The 18,328-nt window shown below is 39.5% G+C and overlaps 1 protein-coding gene across 2 annotated transcripts; it reads left to right on the top strand.

The window, feature by feature from the left end:
* The first annotated feature begins 3,065 nt into the window (after positions 1–3,065).
* LOC131994187 (uncharacterized) lies at positions 3,066–3,916 on the top strand. 2 transcript variants are annotated; one of them, XM_059360671.1, is made up of 2 exons: positions 3,066–3,542; positions 3,626–3,916. In XM_059360671.1, exons 1-2 carry the CDS (start codon positions 3,167–3,169, stop codon positions 3,844–3,846), a joined length of 597 nt encoding a protein of 198 aa, XP_059216654.1. In that variant the 5' UTR covers positions 3,066–3,166; the 3' UTR covers positions 3,847–3,916. The 2 variants fall into 2 exon arrangements, with proteins under 2 accessions (XP_059216654.1, XP_059216653.1); XM_059360670.1 differs by having other exon boundaries at positions 3,068–3,542; positions 3,614–3,916.
* The last annotated feature ends 14,412 nt before the right edge of the window (positions 3,917–18,328 follow it).

Here is an 18,328-nt window from a genome sequence, read left to right as displayed (position 1 = left end):
AGCTGCCATATAGACCGATCCTCCGATTTGGGGTCTTAGGCCCACAAAACACGCATTTATTGTCCGATGTCGCCGAAATTTGGGACAGTGAGTTAAGTTAAGCCCCTTGACATACTTCTGCATTATCGCACTGATCGGTCCAGATTTGGATATAGCTGCCATATAGACCGATCTCTCGGTTTTAGGTTTTGGGGCTATAAAAAGCGCGTTTATTGTCCGATGTTGCCGAAATTTGGGACAAAGAGTTAAGTTAAGCCCTTCCACATATTTCTGCTATGGGACATAAGTTATGAGTTTTGCACCGGATTTTGACGAAAGGTGGTTTTGCATATATAGCCGAGGTGGTGGGTATCCAAAGTTCGGCCCGGCCGAACTTAACGCCTTTTTACTTGTTAATTTTTTGATGGTGTCACGAATTAAGGCCAATTTCCCCCTAGGACGCATCGTTAAGGAGATACAGACATTTTAAGTTTTGCAAGTAAAAGTTAATATTTTTATAGAATGTTCTATGAAATTCTGAATTTTTGATGAAATCACGAAGGAGATACAGCCATTTTAAGTTTTCCAAGTGAAATTTCGATTTTAATGCATTTTTGATGAAATTCTGAATTTTTTGATGAAGTCACGAATTGAAGCCCTATTTTCTCTAGGACGCATAGTTTAGAAGATACATCCATTTTAGGTTGTCCAGGTGAAATTTCAATTTTTAAAGGATTTTCGATTCGATGGAATCACGAATTAAGGCCCATTTCTCTCTAGGATGCTGCTACTTATACCCACCACCGTAGGATAAGGGGTATATTCATTTAGTAATTCCGTTTGCAACACATCGAAATATCTATTTCCGACCCTACAAGGAATATTTCTTTCGGGTCGTCGTAAAATTCTAAGACTATTTAACGATGTCGTGTGTGTCTGTCCGTCCGTCTGTTGTAATCACTCTACAGCCTTCAAAAATTGAGATATTGAGCTGAAATTTGGCACACACACGTCTTTTTGATGCACGCTGGTTAAGTTCTTGAACGGGCCAAATCGGACTATATTTAGATATAGCTGCCATATAGACCGATCTCCCGATAAAGGGTCTAATGCCCATAAATGCTTTATTTTGTATCCGATTTCGCTGAAATTTAAAACAATGAGTAATTCTAGGACCCCCGACATCTGACCTAAATATGGTTTAAATCGGACTATATTTATATATCGCTGCCTAATAGACCGATCTGCCGATAAAGGGTCTTAAGCCCATAAAAGTTTAATTATTACCCGATTGCGCTCAAATTTGCAACATTGGCTTATTTTAAGCTTCCTGACATCTTACATGAATATGGTTCCGATCGGACTATATTTAGATATAGCTGCCAAATAGACCGATCTCCCGATAAAGGTCTAATGCCCATAAGTGTTTTATTTTGTATCCGATTTCGCTGAAATTTGAAACAGTGAGTAGTGGTAGGGCTAAATATGGCTGAAATCGGACTATATTTATATATCGCTGCCTTATAGACCGAACTCCCGACAAAAGGGTCTGATGTCCATAAAAGCTTTATTTTTTAACCGATTTCGCTGAAATTTGAAACAGTGAGTTATCTTAAGCGTAACTGACACCTGACCTAAATATGCTATATATCAGACTATATTTGGATACAGCTGCCATATATATCGATCAGCCGATAAAGGGTCTGAGGCCCATAAAAGCTTTATATTTTATCCAATTTCGCTGAAATTTGAAACATTGAGTAGTTTTAAGCCTCTCAACATTTGATCCAAATATGGTTCAGATCTCAGATTTGGATTTCCAACAACTGTGTTGGTTCATAACCTGATAATGCTGCCAAAAAGATAACGGGAAAAGAACTCGACAAATGCGATCCATGGTGTAGGGTAGGGACTTAGCCAGAGGGGGGGCTCGGGCCCGATCCAATAAAAAAAGAGATATCTTTACCAGTTTCACAGTTACAGGAGAATTTTGGCAGTTTTCGATTTTGAAAAAAATGTGGGGTGACCCCCCCAAAAAATAAAATCCCCTGGTGGTGGGTATATAAGAACACTAAGCACGCTTTTAGATGTTTTATTTTTTAACTTTTACAAGAAAGGATGGGGACAAAATAAATATTTCCAAACATCCTAACAAAGTTTACTTTAATGGCGGCAATCAACTCAATTAATGGATCACGAATACACATGACATTGATCGTACACCACTATTTAGGTGCAGATGGCTATGAAAGGTAGAAGCTGTTTTAAAGTAGTACACCTTCCACCGTAAACATGGCACGATGTAAGAAATGCAACATGTTAGCACTTTCTAAAGGCAAAACCACTTCAAACGAACACTACACCCGGTGATGGGATTTCATTTTTTTTTTGGACAAACGAACATAAAATTTCGATTTCAGTGCAACATGTAGAAAAAAATTCTACAGTATGTTGCACATTCGATACCACCACAAAGGTTAGCATGTCCGCCTATGACGCTGAACGCCTGGTTCCGAATCCTGGCGAGACCATCAGACAAAAAATTTTGCAGCGGTGGTTTTCCCCTCCTAATGCTGGCAACATTTGTGAGGTACTATGCCATATAAAACTTCTCTCCAAAGAGGTGTCGCACTGCGGCACGCCGTTCGGACTAGGCTATAAAAAGGAGGCCCCTTATCATTGAGCTTAAACTTGAATCGGACTGCACTCATTGATATGAAAGAAGTTTGCCCCTGTTCCTTAATGGAATGCTCATGGGCAAAATTTGCATTTTTGCATTTGCCCTTCATGTCCGTTAAAGGGCATTTGGAGAGGCCCCAGATACTTGCCCCCAAATTCGTATATTACTTCCTATAAAGCGTGGGACGGTCTAACCCCCATTCTATGGTGGGTATAATAATCAGAAAAGAATTGTAAATGGTTAACACTGTAGTGCTGGATATATTAAGAATTTTACTTAACTTCTGTAGTTGGTGTATCCAAAGAAGAACTGTTGTTGTTAAGATTTACTCTAACCTTACGGCGTTGGACTTTCAATTTGAAGTTTTTCAAAAACATTTTTGAAAAAGGACGCTTTGAGTTTTTTATGCAGTGTGACATACGAATTGAAATTGAAATTTTATTTTCCATTTATTTTTTGTGCATATTGCAGCCTAAGTTTTGAATCCTCAAAATAAAATAAAAGTATATGGCTGACATCATCAAAGAAAACGTGGCTATGAAGGAATGTCCAGAAGAAAGCCTTATGGCTAAGAACGCAGTGAAGGGAGAGGGAGATGAGAAAAATGAAAGTGAAACTTATCAGGAACAATTTCTCAAGGATCTTGAAAAAGAAAGCGTTGGTAGTGAACGTAAATCGAAAACATCTTCTCTGAAGAAACTCTTCCGCTTGCCAACCAAAAAATCTTTAGAAAAATCTGGTGTCCCAAGTGGGCAAGATAATTTGAATATGAACCAAGATCCAAATGATGGCGAAGGTGAAGATGAGATGGTAAGTGGCAGTGTGTCCGGCGAAAAGCGTTTAAATCGTGTAAGGCTACGTTTGGAAGGGATATACCGTCATGGTAGGGTATTAATTTTTCCCATGTTGCTTCTTGTGCTGTAAATATGCTTAAATTCCTGATTTTTTTTTTAGCAAATACTTCAGATAGCAAATCTAAGATGAATCTTGACAGCAGTGCTTCTCAAATGACACTGAAATCATCTTTGTCCAATGTATGGAATAATGTTTTCAAAAAGAAGAAATCGAAGCCAGAGTCTGATGATGTTATGAAAACCAACGTCTTGGGATCTAATGATGAATGCCGCCATTCATTGGAAGAAGACATGCATGCCTTAGAAATAACTGAAGATCCAAATGAACACTAGAACACACTTCAATTAAAAATTTTAATGTATTTTACATCAAATTTATAAACTTTTAGATTTTTTCTAACATATGATTTTCGCACAATAGCCACAAGAACAAAATGAAAAAACTTAGCGAATTGAGGCACAGTTGAGGCACTTTCTAATAAAAAACAAGTAAGAGCGTGCTAAATTCGGCCGGACCGAATCTTATATACCCTGCACCATGGATCGCATTTGTCGAGTTCTTTGCGCGGTATCTCTTTTTAGGCAAACAAAGAATAATGAATAAGAACTGTTATGGAATTGGAGCTATATCAAGTAATAGTCCGATTTGGACCATAAATGAATTGAATGCTGAACATTGTCGAAGTCACTGTGTAATATTTCAGTCCATTCGGATAAAAATTGCGCATTGTAGGGGATCAGGAAGCAAAATCGGGAGATCGGTTTATATGGGGGCTGTATCAAGCTATTGATCGATTCAGACCATATTGGACAATCATGTAGAAGATCATAGGAGAAGCCGTTCAACAAAATTTCTACCAAGACCGGTTTATAAGGCAGCTATACCAGATTATGAACCGATTTGAATCATACTTAGCACAATTTTTAGAAGTGATACCAAAATACCACTTGCAAAATTACAGCCAAATCGGATAAGAATTTCGCTCTCTACAAGCTAAAGAAGTCAAGACCCCAGATCGGTTTATAAACAGCTATACCAGGTTATTAACCGACTTCAACCATACTTAGCACAGTTGTTGGAACTGATACCAAAACACCATGTTCAAAATTTCAGTCAAATCGGATACGAATTGTGCCCTCTAGAGGCGCAAGAAATCAAGACCCAAGATCAGTTTATATGGCAGCTATATCAAAACATGGGCCGATATAGCCCATTAACAATCCCAACCGACCTACACTAATCAGAAGTATTTGTACAAAATTTTAAGCGGCTAGCTTTACTCCTTCGAAAGTTAGTGTGCTTTCGACAGACAGACGGTCGGACGGACAGACATGGCTATATCGACTTAAAATGACATGACGATCAAAAATATATATACTTTATGGGGTCTTGGGCGCATATTTCGAGGTGTTACAAACAGAATGACGAAATTAGTATAGCCCCATCCTATGGTGGAGGGTATAAAAAGTGCCTCCTCAAATTTGCCCATTTTCGTTATAAGTTTCAGTCTTCTCTGTGGCTTGTCGTATACCACATCCAAGATCATTTCGATCCGTCGGCATAACGGATTCGGACACCTACCGCTTAGAATTATTATAACATCATCTGCGTCTCCTTATCATGGTATCCACTATACGTTCCATCGTTTTGAATAGGAAGAATGTAAGACTTATAGGTCTTGAGGACTTTTGTGTCGCTTAGCTTGCTTTAACGAGCTTAGCTATAAACACCTCCTAGGCACTCTTTGAATGGTGGGCCAGATGGGGCGCCCGGTTTTCCGCTTCCTTTGTAGCAATGGAGAAAACATTTCATCAGATAGGGGTGACTTAAAGTTCTTCCTTTACCTTAAAGTCCAAAATGATAAGCGTTCGATTAACCTTATTGTTCCCAAATTGCGGTGCCTCCATGTATCCCGTTGCATCCTGTGATAAATGTTCTTTTATCTACTCTCCCATCGCTATAAGTCTCATAGACGCAATGGCTGTCTTGTACATAATCTGTATGTCTATGAATCGAATATCTGGAATAGTTTCCAATGCAATAGTAGGCGTGATCTTCGTTGCCCTGCTTATGCCAAACCTACATGTTTACTGAACTAGTTGTATTGAACTAGTTCAGAAAACATGTCCATTTTGACTTTTCCTTTTTGGTTTGAGTTTTCCTTGTCTGGCCATCACTAGTTATTACATTTTTATACCCTTCACCATAGGATGGGGGTATACTAACTTCGTCATTCTGTTTGTAACACCTCGAAAAATGTCTGTCGAAAGCACGCAAACTTTCGGAGGAGTAAAGCTAACCGCTTGAAATTTTGCAAAAATACTTTTTATTAAAGTAGGTCGGTTGGGATTGTGAATGGGCCATGTTTTGATATAGCTGCCATATAAACCGATCCTTGAGCCTCTAGAGGGCGCAATTCTTGTCCGATTTGACTGAATTTTGCAAGTGGTGTTTTGGTATCACTTCCAACATTTGTGGTAAGTATAGTTCAAATCGGTTTATAACCTGATATAGCTGCCACATAAGCGATCTTGGGTCTTGACTTCTTGAACCTCTAGAGGACGCAATTCTCATCCGACTTGACTGAAATTTTGCACGTGGTGTGCAGAGTATTATAAGTACAGGGTATTATAAATTTGGACATTTGTTTGCAACGCTTAGAAGGAGAAGAGCTAGACTCATTGATAAGTATACCGATTGACTCAGAATCACTTTCTGATTCGATTTAGCCATGTCCGTCTGTTCGTCTGTGAGTTCATGTATTTTGGTAATCAAGATGCAAATCGTATTTGTTGTCCAATCATCACGAAATTTTGCACACATCACTTTTTAGGCCCAAGGACGAACGCAATTCATTTTGGTACAAATCGGTTCAGATTTAGATATAGCTCCCATATATATCTATCGCCCGATTTGTACTTTAATAGCCGTAGTAGCTAAAATTTCCAACCAATCTACACATAAATTGGTAAGGACTGTTTTGTTACTGATCTTAACATATTAGCAAGATTTCATCAAAATCGGTTCAGATTAAGATATATATGTACGCCCGATTTTTTCTTAAATGGCCGTGGTAGCTACAATTTTCAACCGATCTACACAAAATTTGAAAAGGACTCTTTTGTTACTGATTTTAACATATTTGCAAAATTTCATCAAAATCGGTTCAGATTAAGATATAGCTCCCATATACATATATCGCCCGATTTGCACTTAAATGGCTGTGGTAGCTACAATTTTCAATTCATCTTCACAAAATTTGGCAAGGACTGTTTTGTTACTGATTTTAACATATCTGCAAAATTTCATCAAAATCGGTTCAGATTTATATATTGCTCCTATATACATTTATCGCCCGATTTGTACTTAAATGGCCATAGAAGCTACAATTATCAACCGATCTGCACAAAACTTGGCACGAATTGTTCTGTTACTGATTTTAACATATGTGCAATATTTCATTAAAATCGGTTCAGATTAAGATATAGCTCCCATATACATGTATCGCCCTATTTGCATTTAAATGGCCGTAGTAGCTACAATTTCAAACTGATCTTCACAAAATTTGGCAAGGAATGTTCTGTTACTAATTTTAACATATTTGCAAGATTTTATCAAAATCGGTTCAGATTTAGATATAGCTCCCATATATATGTATCGCCCGATTTGCACTTAAATGGTCGTAGTAGCTACAATTTTCAACCGATCTTCACAAAATTTGGCAAGGACTGTTCTGTTACTGATTTTAACATATCTGCAAGATTTCATCAAAATCGGTTCATATTTAGATATAGCTTCCATATATATGTATCGCCCGATTTGCACTTAAATGGCCATAGTAGCTACAATTTTAAACCGATCTACACAAAATTTGGCAAAGACTGTTTTGTTACTGATTTTAACATATTTGCAAGATTTCATTAAAATCGGTGTAGATTTGGATACAGCTCCCATATATATGTATCGCCCGATTTGCATTTAAATGGCCGTAGTAGCTAAAATTTTCAACCAATCTTCACAAAATTTGGCAAGGACTGTTTTGTTACTGATCTTAACATATCTGCAAGATTTCATCAAAATCGGTTCATATTTAGATATAGCTTCCATATATGTATCGCCCGATTTGCACTTAAATGGCCGTGGTAGCTGCAATTTTCAACTGATCTGCACAAGATTCAGCATGAGTTGTTCTGTTACTAATTTTAACATATGTGCAAGATTTCATAAAAATCGGTTCAGATTAAGATATTGCTCCCATATATATGTACGCCCGATTTGCACTTAAATGGCCATAGTAGCTAAAATTTTCAACTGATCTCCACAAAATTTGGCAAGGACTGTTTTGTTACTGATTTTAACATATCTGCAAAATTTCATCAAAATCGGTTCAGGTTTAGATGTAGCTCCCATATATATATATCGCCCGATTTGCACTTAAATGACAGTAGTAGGTACAATTTCCAACTGATCTTCACAAAATTTGGCAAGGAATGTTCTGTTACTAATTTTAACATATTTGCAAGATTTCATTAAAATCGGTTCAGATTTAGATATAGCTCCCATATACATGTATCGCCCGATTTGCACTTAAATAACCGTAGTAGCTAAAATTTTCAACTGATCTTCACAAAATTTGGCAAGGACTGTTTTGTTACTGATCTTAACATATGTGGAAAATTTCATTAAAATCGGTTTAGATTTGGATATAGCTCCCATATATATGTATCGCCCGATTTGCATTTAAATGGCCGTAGTAGCTAAAATTTTCAACCGATCTTCGCAAAATTTGGCAAGGACTGTTTTGTTACTAATCTTAACATATCTGCAAAATTTCATCAAAATCAGTTCAGATTAAAATAAAGCTCCCATATATATGTATCGCCCGATTTGCACTTAAATGGCCGACCAATCTTTTAATTTCCTTACTATAATAACTTTGTGGTCTATTTGACCAAATACCAATTTTAATAAACTCCAAAAAAAAGTGAATAAGATAAAAACTGACCACCAGTATACAAATACGTTCTAATGCCAAGAAATAAATTCACCTGATTATCCCATTTTCAATCATAATCTTTCATTTAAATCCAACATTAATCCAAGCAGTCTTTTAATTTCCTTACAGTAATATCTTTGTGTTCTTTCTAACCAAATACCAATTTCAATAAACTCCAAAACTAGTGAATATGATAAGAACTGACCCTCCCCCATAATACAAAAATCTCTTTACCTTCTAATACCAAAAAGTAAATTCATCTCATTATCCCATTCACCAAGTCAAATATTTGAAAATGTTAGCGGTTACTCGTATTCATCTCCTGTGTTTAGGTATGCGTAAAAGGTAGTCCATAGCACCATTGGTCTGCAAGGCGAATAGTCACAGCAGGATAGACATGGAGCGAGATACGACATAATAACGTGTCAAAATGTCTCATTGTTACATCCGTCCGGAGGAGATAAGCAACTGTGAAATGCGAGTCGAGATAAATGACAAATGATGTCGAAGTCCTCCCAGTTAAGACCACCATTTAACAACTCAATTCTTGGTAATAACTCCTTTCACAATGTTCTGCCACAATCCACCGAGCGAGCAAACAAGCTATGCAGGCTGATTGCTGCTTGCCGCCTTTCGACAACCATCTATCCGGGCAGCCATGCAGCCAACCTTATAACCAACTAAACCACCACTGACTGTGTAATTTCGTCAACTTCATTGACATTCACAAAAAGTTGCCACGCCACTCAATTCGGTGGTGTTTCATTTATACTCTGTAGTTATTTCCCTACTACCTGCTTCCACTGCTGCCGCCTCCCCCAACGACTTGGCCATGGCCAAAACCGACAGCCAGCACCTCAAGCACAAAACGTTGAATAATTTTCGCTCTAAATCAAAATGAAACGAATGCGAATGCGAATGGCAATATGAATACGAAACAAGCCAAACCATAGCAAACCGCCAACGGGAGGAAAACATCAGAGGAATATGAATCCCTTGGAACTACACTATTTCACGCCATTAATAATACGAATATACATGGAATATAGAGTGGTTTCTCCTCAATAAAGTCTTCCCTCTTCTGCTGCTACAACTCCTTTGTTCCTTGTTCCACGAAAAAGTCTTGTAAGGACATACAACAAGAATGTCAGAGATATAATCCTCGTATGTGCATTTATAAGCGATTAGTTGTTGTCGCTCTTGATATGGAATGATAATTTTTGGCAACGTAGATGAGGGAAGTGTAATAAATGCGGTTTTCCAAAAAATTAAATATCCATAAAGGAACTGCAGACAGACTTCATTCATATTAATGGGTACTGCCCGTTTCAGGTTCTAGGTCATTGTTGGAAGACCTTAATTTTTTAAAAGACATGCAAATATGTTCACAGTGGTCTAGTATATAAATATTTTAATGTTTGTCGTTGTTGTAACTATAGGTGAGCATGGTCGTTGCGACCCATTGCACTGTGAGCTACAGCCGCCAAAATACATTGTAAAATCAACAAAACTTCTCCAAGCACATCTAATTTTTAAATTCCAACATTGTTGTTGTGCTTGTATGCTACTTGGCAAAGAGAAGCAAAAAAGTCACATTTTGATCAGATAGAGACCCTAACAAGTAAAAAGGCGTTAAGTTCGGACGGGCCGAACTTTGTAAACCACCTTCCGTCAAAATCCGGTGAAAAATTCATACCTTATGCCACATAGCAGCTATATCGAAATATGTTCCGATTTGGACCAAACGCTAATAAGTACAAGTCATTGTCTAATTGTGTATAACAAAATATTGGCCTTTTTGGTAGCTATATCTAAAAATAAACCGATCTGAACCATAAACGACACGGATGTCGAAAAGCCCAACATAAGTCACTGTGGCAAATTTCAGTGAAGTCGGATTATAAATGCGCCTTTTATGGGGCCAAGACATTAAATCGAGAGATCGGTCTATATGGCAGCTATATCCAAATCTGGACCGACTTGGGCCAAGTTTCAAAAAAAATTCGAAAAGACTAACCACAACTCACTGTCCCAAATTTCGGTGAATTCTGACAAAAAAAAATGCGCCTTTTATGGGCCCACAACCTTAAATCGAGATATCGGTCTAAATGGCAGCTATATCCAAATCTGAATCGATCGGGGCCAAATGGAAGAAAGATGTCGAAGGGATTATCTTAACTCACTGCCCCAAATTTCGGCGACATCGGACAATAAATGCGCCTTTTATGGGCCCAAAACCTTAAATCGAGATGTCGGTCTAAATGGCAGCTATATCCAAATCGGGATTTGAGCCAAATTGAAGAACGATGTTGAAGGGCCTAACATAACTCAGTGCCCCAAATTTCGGCGACATCGGACAATAAATGCGCCTTTTATGGGCTCAAAACCTTAAATCGAAAGATCGGTCTATATAACAGCTAAATCCAAATCTGGACCGATCAGGGCCAAATTGAAGAAATACTTTGAAGAGCCTAGTGCAACTCACTGTCCAAAATTTCGGCGACATCGGATAATAAATGTGGCTTTTATGGGCCTAAGACTCAAAATCGGCGGATCGGTCTATATGGCAGCTATATCCAAATCTGGACCCATCTGGGCCAAATTGAAGAACGATGTCGAAGGGCCTAACACAACTCACTGTCCCAAATTTCAGCAAAATTGGCCTTTTATGGGCCTAAGTCCCTAAATCGGCGGATCGGTCTATGTGGCAGCTATAACCAAATCTGGACCCATCTGGGCCAAATTGAAGAACAATGTCGAAGGGGCTAACACAACTCACTGTCCTAAATTTTGGCAAAATCGGATAATAAATGCGCCTTTTATGGGCGCAAGACCTGAAATCTAGAGATCGGTCTATATGGCCGATCTGGGCCAAATTGAAGAACAACATCGAAGGGCCTTACACAACTCACTGTCCCAAATTTCAGCAAAATCGGATAATAAATATGGCTTTAATGGCCTAAAGACCCTAAATCGGCGATCTCTCGATTTATGGATTTTGGCCAATAAAAGGCGCATTTATTATCCGATGTCGCCGAAATTTGGGACAGTGAGTTGCGCTAGGCCGTTCAAAATCTTTCTTCAATTTGGCCCAGATCGGTTTAGATTTGGATATAGCTGCCATATAGACCGATCTATCGATTTAAGGTCTAAGGCCCGTAAAAGGGGCATTTATTGTCCGATGTCGCCGAAATTTGGGGCAATGAGTTGTGTTAGGCCTTTCGACATCCCTCTTCAATTTGGCCTAGTTTAGATTTGGATATAGCAGCCATATAGACCAATATCTCGATTTAAAATCTTGGTCCCATTAAAGGCGCATTTATTCCGATTTCCCTGAAATTTGACAAAGCGACTTCTGTTAAGCTTTTCGACATCCATGTCGTATATGGTTCTGATCGGTCTATTTTTGGATACAGCTACCAAAAAGACCAATATTTTGTTCTACAAAATTGAGCAATGACTTGTATAAATTTGACCACGCAATGTCCGTGCCGAATTTGAGTGCATAAGTTATCCAGTTTTCACCGGATTGCGACGAAAGAGGGTCTTGTGAGGTATTTAGAGTCAAATGGCCTTTTTAGCGACCAACAGTATGGGTTCCGCAGAAATCGCTCGACGGGCGACCTCATGGCACTTCTGTCGGAAGGTTGGAGTCGCTCATTCCATCAGTTTGGTGAGAGTAAGGTTGTGGCTCTGGATATCTCCAAGGCATTTGATAAGGTCTGGCACGGTGCACTACTATCAAAGCTTGTCACATTTGATGTCGGCAATGGCTTCGTTCGATTTATTTCCAGCTTTCTCAGAGATCGCACTATTCGAGTCGTCATAGATGGGTTTTCATCCAATGAGCATAAATTGACCGCAGGTGTACCCCAGGGCTCTGTTCTTCCTCCTTCTCTTTTCCTTATTTTCTTCAACGATCCTGTTGGGTCAGACATCGAATCCGATCTACTCATTTGTGGATGACAGTAATCTCTGTCATTCGTACTCATTCGACCATAGGCCGAGTCTTTGAGAGTTTGAGGACAAGAGGCGAGTTATGGACAGGATTTGCTGGCCATTTCTGAGTGGGAAGACTAAGTGCAGCTTGTGGACACACAAACGATTCGCTGACCCTTTACTATCATCTTTGTCTATCCACCGTGTAAAGGTTGATGTTCTGGTCATGAAAATACAAAGTGATGTCCATTGGGCTAAACATGGATTTGAAGTGTCGAAAGAAGCATTCAAGTGTTTAGGTTTCCTTAAACGGTGTAAGAGTTACTTCACTCTGTCTGATCTTCTTAACATCTACACCACTTTCATAAGGCCGAAAATGGAGCACAACTCACATGTATGGGCTGGAGCTTTAAAATCATCCCTGGAGCTACTGGGCCGTGTATAGAGAAGAGAGCGATGGCGTTGATTGGGGACAGTGGCGTATCCAACTCTATTGCCTCCCTTCATCATCATCGCGATGTGGGTTGTTTGGCGCTGTTCTATCGGTACTTTCATGATGTGTCTTCGTCTGATATTCGTCTTCTTATTTCTGAGGTAAGGATGTATGTCAGGGATACTAGACATTCCAGGAACCCACACCCGTTTGTAATTGATTGGCCATCGGACCGCACAATCCATTATAGAGAGAATTCTTATTTCGCCCGAATTCGGTCATTCTGTTTGTAACTCCTCGAAATATTCGTCTCAGACCCCATAAAGTTTATAATGGGTTGCCCAAAAAGTAATTGCGGATTTTTTAAAAGAAAGTAAATGCATTTTTAATAAAACTTAGAATGAACTTTAATCAAATATACTTTATTTAAACTTTTTTTTCTAAAGCAAGCTAAAAGTAACAGCTGATAACTGACAGAAGAAAGAATGCAATTACAGAGTCACAAGCTGTGAAAAAATTTGTCAACGCCGACTCTATGAAAAATCCGCAATTACTTTTTGGGCAACCCAATATATTCTTGATCGTCATGACATTTTATGTTGATCTAGCCATGTCCGTCCGTCCGTCTATATGTCGGTCCGTCTGTCTGACGAAAGTACGCTCACTTTCGAAGGAATAAAGCTAGCCGCTTGAAATTTTGCACAAATACTTCATATAGGCCACCGTAGCGCAGAGGTTAGCATGTCCGCCTATGACGTTGAACGCTTGGGTTCGAATCCTGGCGAGACCATCAGAAAAAATTTTCAGCGGTGGTTTTCCCCTCCTAATGCTGGCAACATTTGCCGCAGTGCGAACGAGGTGTCGCACTGCGGCACGCCGTTCGGACTCGGCTATAAAAAGGAGGCGCCTTATCATTGAGCTTAAACTTGAATCGGACTGCACTCATTGATAGGTGAGAAGTTTGCCCCTATTCCTTAGTGGAATGTTCATGGGCATGTTTGCAATTACTTCCTATAGGTGTAGGTCAGTTGGGATTGTAAATGGCCCATATGGGTCCATTTTTGATACAGCTGACATATAAACCGATCTGGGATCTTGATTTCTTGAGCCACTAGAGGACGCAAATCTTATCCGATTTGGCTGCAATTTTTGCATCATGTGTTTTGTTATGATTTCCAACACTTGTGCCAAGTATGGATGAAATCGGTGCACAACCTGATATAGCTGCCATATAAACCGATCTGGGGGGCCTTGACTTCTTGAGCCTTTAGAGGGCGCAAATCCCATCCGATTTCGCTGAAATTTTGAATGACGTGTTTCGCTATGACTTTCAACAACTGTGCAAAATATGGTTCAAATCGGTCTATAACCTGATATAGCTGTCATATAAACCGATCTGGGGGCCTTGACTTCTTGAGCCTTTAGAGGCCGTAATTATTATCTGATTTCGGTGAAATTTTGAACCACGGCTTTTCCCATAACCTTCAACATACGTGTTAAATATGATCTGAATTGGTCTATAGCCTAATACAGCTTCCCTATAAAACGATATCCCTAAAGGGCGCAATTCTTATGCGATGTGGCTGAAATTTTACACAATGACATTATGGAATGATTGTTGGAGAACCGGACCATTAGTTGACATAGCTTCAATAGCATAGCAATTCTTTTCTTTTATCCTTTCCTTTCCTTCGATTGCCTAAAAAGAGACACCGGGAAAAGAACGCGACAAATGCGATCGATGGTGGAGGGTATATAAGATTCGGCCCGGCCGAACTTAGCACGATTTTACTTGTTTTCATTATACTTTTGTCGAAAATCTGTTTACATTGAACATTTCATCCAAGTTCAAATTGCTATCGAAATTTAATTTTTAATCGCAAAACTCGTTGTCGGTAATTGAAATTCCGCTTTTTTCCCCTTAACTCTTGGGTGCGACCTCGTACTTGCTCCAATATGCATACAACATTAGCTATAGTGATGATGTTGAAGAATGGCTGCAGTAATATTGGCGAATGGTGGTAAGTACACAACAATGCCACAGCAGCGGTAGTCAAAGTTGAGATAATGATCACTTGTAATAAATACTTTAAGTATCTCATATATCAAGCGATTTCAAGGACGTATGGCCATAGGCAATTGGCAAAGTGGAACCACAATAACAACAGCAACCATCACCACTAAGCAAAAACATTATTATTAGCACTCGAATACACACACACACATTCTCATAACTCTGGGGGTATTGTGGCAATGGATGAAAACGCCATGCCACTACGCCACGCCATGCCACACCACGCCACATAACATCAGGCTATCGAAGTACAATTAAAACGCTTCATCTCCCCATCCTCATGCATAGCCAGTAGACCCCCCCCCCCCACCATTGCAGTAGTTGAGATAATGATAAAAGCGATGCACCACCACCACTCGCAATAGTGGACAATGGGGACGCAGGTACGTACGAGTATGTCCGTCGTAGGCCTTTTTTTAGATCCTGTATATTTTTACAACTTAATTATTACTAAACTACATCTCATGCCACCACAATGCCAATAAGCCCGGAATATCACGGCAGCCGGCACTTTTGCACCGTTTTGCGAAATACACCGACCAAATAACAACAACATTAAGATTATAGTACAATAAATAAACGACATGCAACAAATGGAGGACACAAGAAGAAGCAGAAAAACAACAAGGTGGCGTGGTACATTACCCACGTACACCTCCTCCAGTAGTTAGTCAATAGCATTGGAGTCCATTCACCAACGGCCCTCAATAGCGTAACGAGCACAGCCGCTGGTAACGTTGGAAGCGCTGCACCGCTGTCATAGATTGTAATGCGGCGATATGATCGAGCTTAAGCTACTGAAGCTGTCGTCATTATTATTGACATATCTTTGTATCGACAGATGGCGCTGCTGGGAAAATTAGCATAAAAACGCAATTTTTGAATATTAATAGCTGTGACACTCCAAGCGAATCGTTTCCTCCCCCCTGCAACCAGCACCAGTTAGAAGGCAGCCAGCCAACCAGCCCAGCATTACACACCACAATTGATAAAAACAGCCAGCTAGCTAGCTGCCTTCTCACATTCACATTTATTTTCGTTAGCTTAACTAAACGGCTCAAAGCGGCCATTGGAATTTGGTTATTCTATGCCAATAACAAATCTTTGTTAACGCGATAAAATCCTTCCTAGCTAACGCTTACACTTTAGAATGACGCAGGCATTATTTCGCAGACAGTGGCAAGAGAATGGTAAAACGAGTAACGCATATGGATTTCAAGCGGAAATTGGATTTCAAATACACTCATAAAGGAAAATCTGCTGATAATAGCAGACATTGTCTGCTGACTGTTAGAAGTTTGTTATGCTGCCATTACAGCAGAATATCTGCTGTCATAGCAACATGTTTGCAACTTCAGAGCAGCAAGCTGGCTGCTGAAAATTCTGTTGTTTGCTGAATATGTCCGCTGCTCCAATTATGAAGGGATTGTTAGGAGGAGATTAAACTGAAATAGAATAAAACAAGTAATGAAGAAGTAATATAGGGAAATCGGTTTATAAGGGAGCTGCATTAGGCTATATAAACCGATTCATGCCATGAGACAAGCCGTTGTACAAAATTTCAGCTAAATCGGATAATAATTGCGCCCTTTAGGGGCTCAAGAAGTCAAGATCCCATATTGGTTTATATGGCAGCTTTATCAGGTTATAGACCGATTTGAGCTATTCTTCGCACAGTTGTTGATAGTCAGAACAAAACACCTCATGCAAAATTTCAGCCAAATAGGATAATAATTGCGTCCTCTGGCGGCTCAAGAAGTCAAGACCCCAGGTCGGTTTATATGGCAGCTATATCAGGTTATGGGCCGATTTGAACCATTCTAATTACAGTTGTTGGAAGTCATAACAAAACACGTCATGCAATATTTAAGACAAATCGGATAGGAATTGCCCTCTGAAGAGGCTCAAGAAGTCAAGACCACAGATCGGTTTATATAGCAGCCAAATCAGGTTATGAACCGATTTAGACCATACTCAGCACAGTTGTTGCAAGTCATGAAACACCACATGTAAAATTTCAGCCAAATCGGATAAGAATTGCGCGCTCTATTGACTCAAGAAGTCAAGACCCAAGATCGGTTTATATGGCAGCTATACCAGATTATAAACCGATTGGAATCATACTTAACACAGTTGTTGTAAGTGTTACCAAAACACTACGTGCAAAATTTCATTCCAATCGGATAAGAATTGTGCCCTCTAGAGGCTCAAAAAGTCAAGACCCAAGATCGGTTTATACGGCAGCTATATCAAAACATAGACCGATTTGAACCATTTACAATCCCAACCGACCTACGCTAATAAAAAGTATTTGTGCAAAATTTCAAGCGGCCAGCTTTACTCCTTCGAAAGTTAGCGTGCTTTCGACTCACAGACGGAGGAACGGGCGGTCGGACGGACAGACGAACGGACGGACATGGCTAGATCGACTTAAAATGACATGACGATTAAGAATATATTTACTTTATGGGGTCTCAGACGCATGTTTCGAGGTGTTACAAACAGAATGACGAAATTAGTATACCCCCATCCTATGGTGGAGGGTAGAACAAGTAAACGGGTATATATGAAAATCACCTTTCGTCATAATCCGATGAAAAATGCACAAATTATGCCCCTTAGTAGCTATGTCGAAATATGGTCCGATTTGGACCATATTCGGCAAGGACATTCTTTGGTCTTATAAGTACGAGTCATTGTTCAATTTGTAAAAGAAAATATTTGTCTCTTTGGTGGCTATATCTAAATGTAGACCGATATGGATGTCGGATTATAAAAGCGCTTTTTATGGGGCCAAGATTTTAAATCGAGAGATCGGTCTATATGGCAGCTACATCCAAATCTGAACCGATCTGAGGCAAATTGCAGAAGTATGTCGAGGGGCTTACTTTAACTCACTGTCCCAAATTTTGGCTAGATCGGATAATAAATGCGCCTTTTATGGGCGCAAGACCTCGAATCGACAGATCGGTCTATATCCAAATCTGGACCGATCTGGACCAAATTGAAGAAAGATGTCGAGTGACCTAATACAACTCACTGTGCCAAATTTCAGCAAAGTCAGATAATCTATGTGGCTTTTATGGGCCTAAGACCCTAAATCGGCGCATCGGTCTATATGAAAGCTATATCCAAATATCGACCGATCTGGGCCAAATAAAAGAAGGATGTCGAAGGGCCCAACACAACTCACTGTCCCAAATTTAAAAAAAAATCGGAAAATAAATGCGCCTTTTATGAGCGCAATACCTCGGTCTATATGACAGCTATATCCAAATCTGAACCAATTTGGGCCAAGTCGCAGTAAAATATCGAAGAGCCTAACATAACTCACTCACAATAAATGCGCCTTTTATGGGCGCAAAACTTTAA

The sequence above is a fragment of the Stomoxys calcitrans genome, chromosome 1, assembly GCF_963082655.1.
Source record: "Stomoxys calcitrans chromosome 1, idStoCalc2.1, whole genome shotgun sequence".
Taxonomy (NCBI): domain Eukaryota; kingdom Metazoa; phylum Arthropoda; class Insecta; order Diptera; family Muscidae; genus Stomoxys; species Stomoxys calcitrans.
Note: the sequence above shows the minus strand (reverse complement) of the source record. Positions and strands in the feature narration are given on the sequence as shown.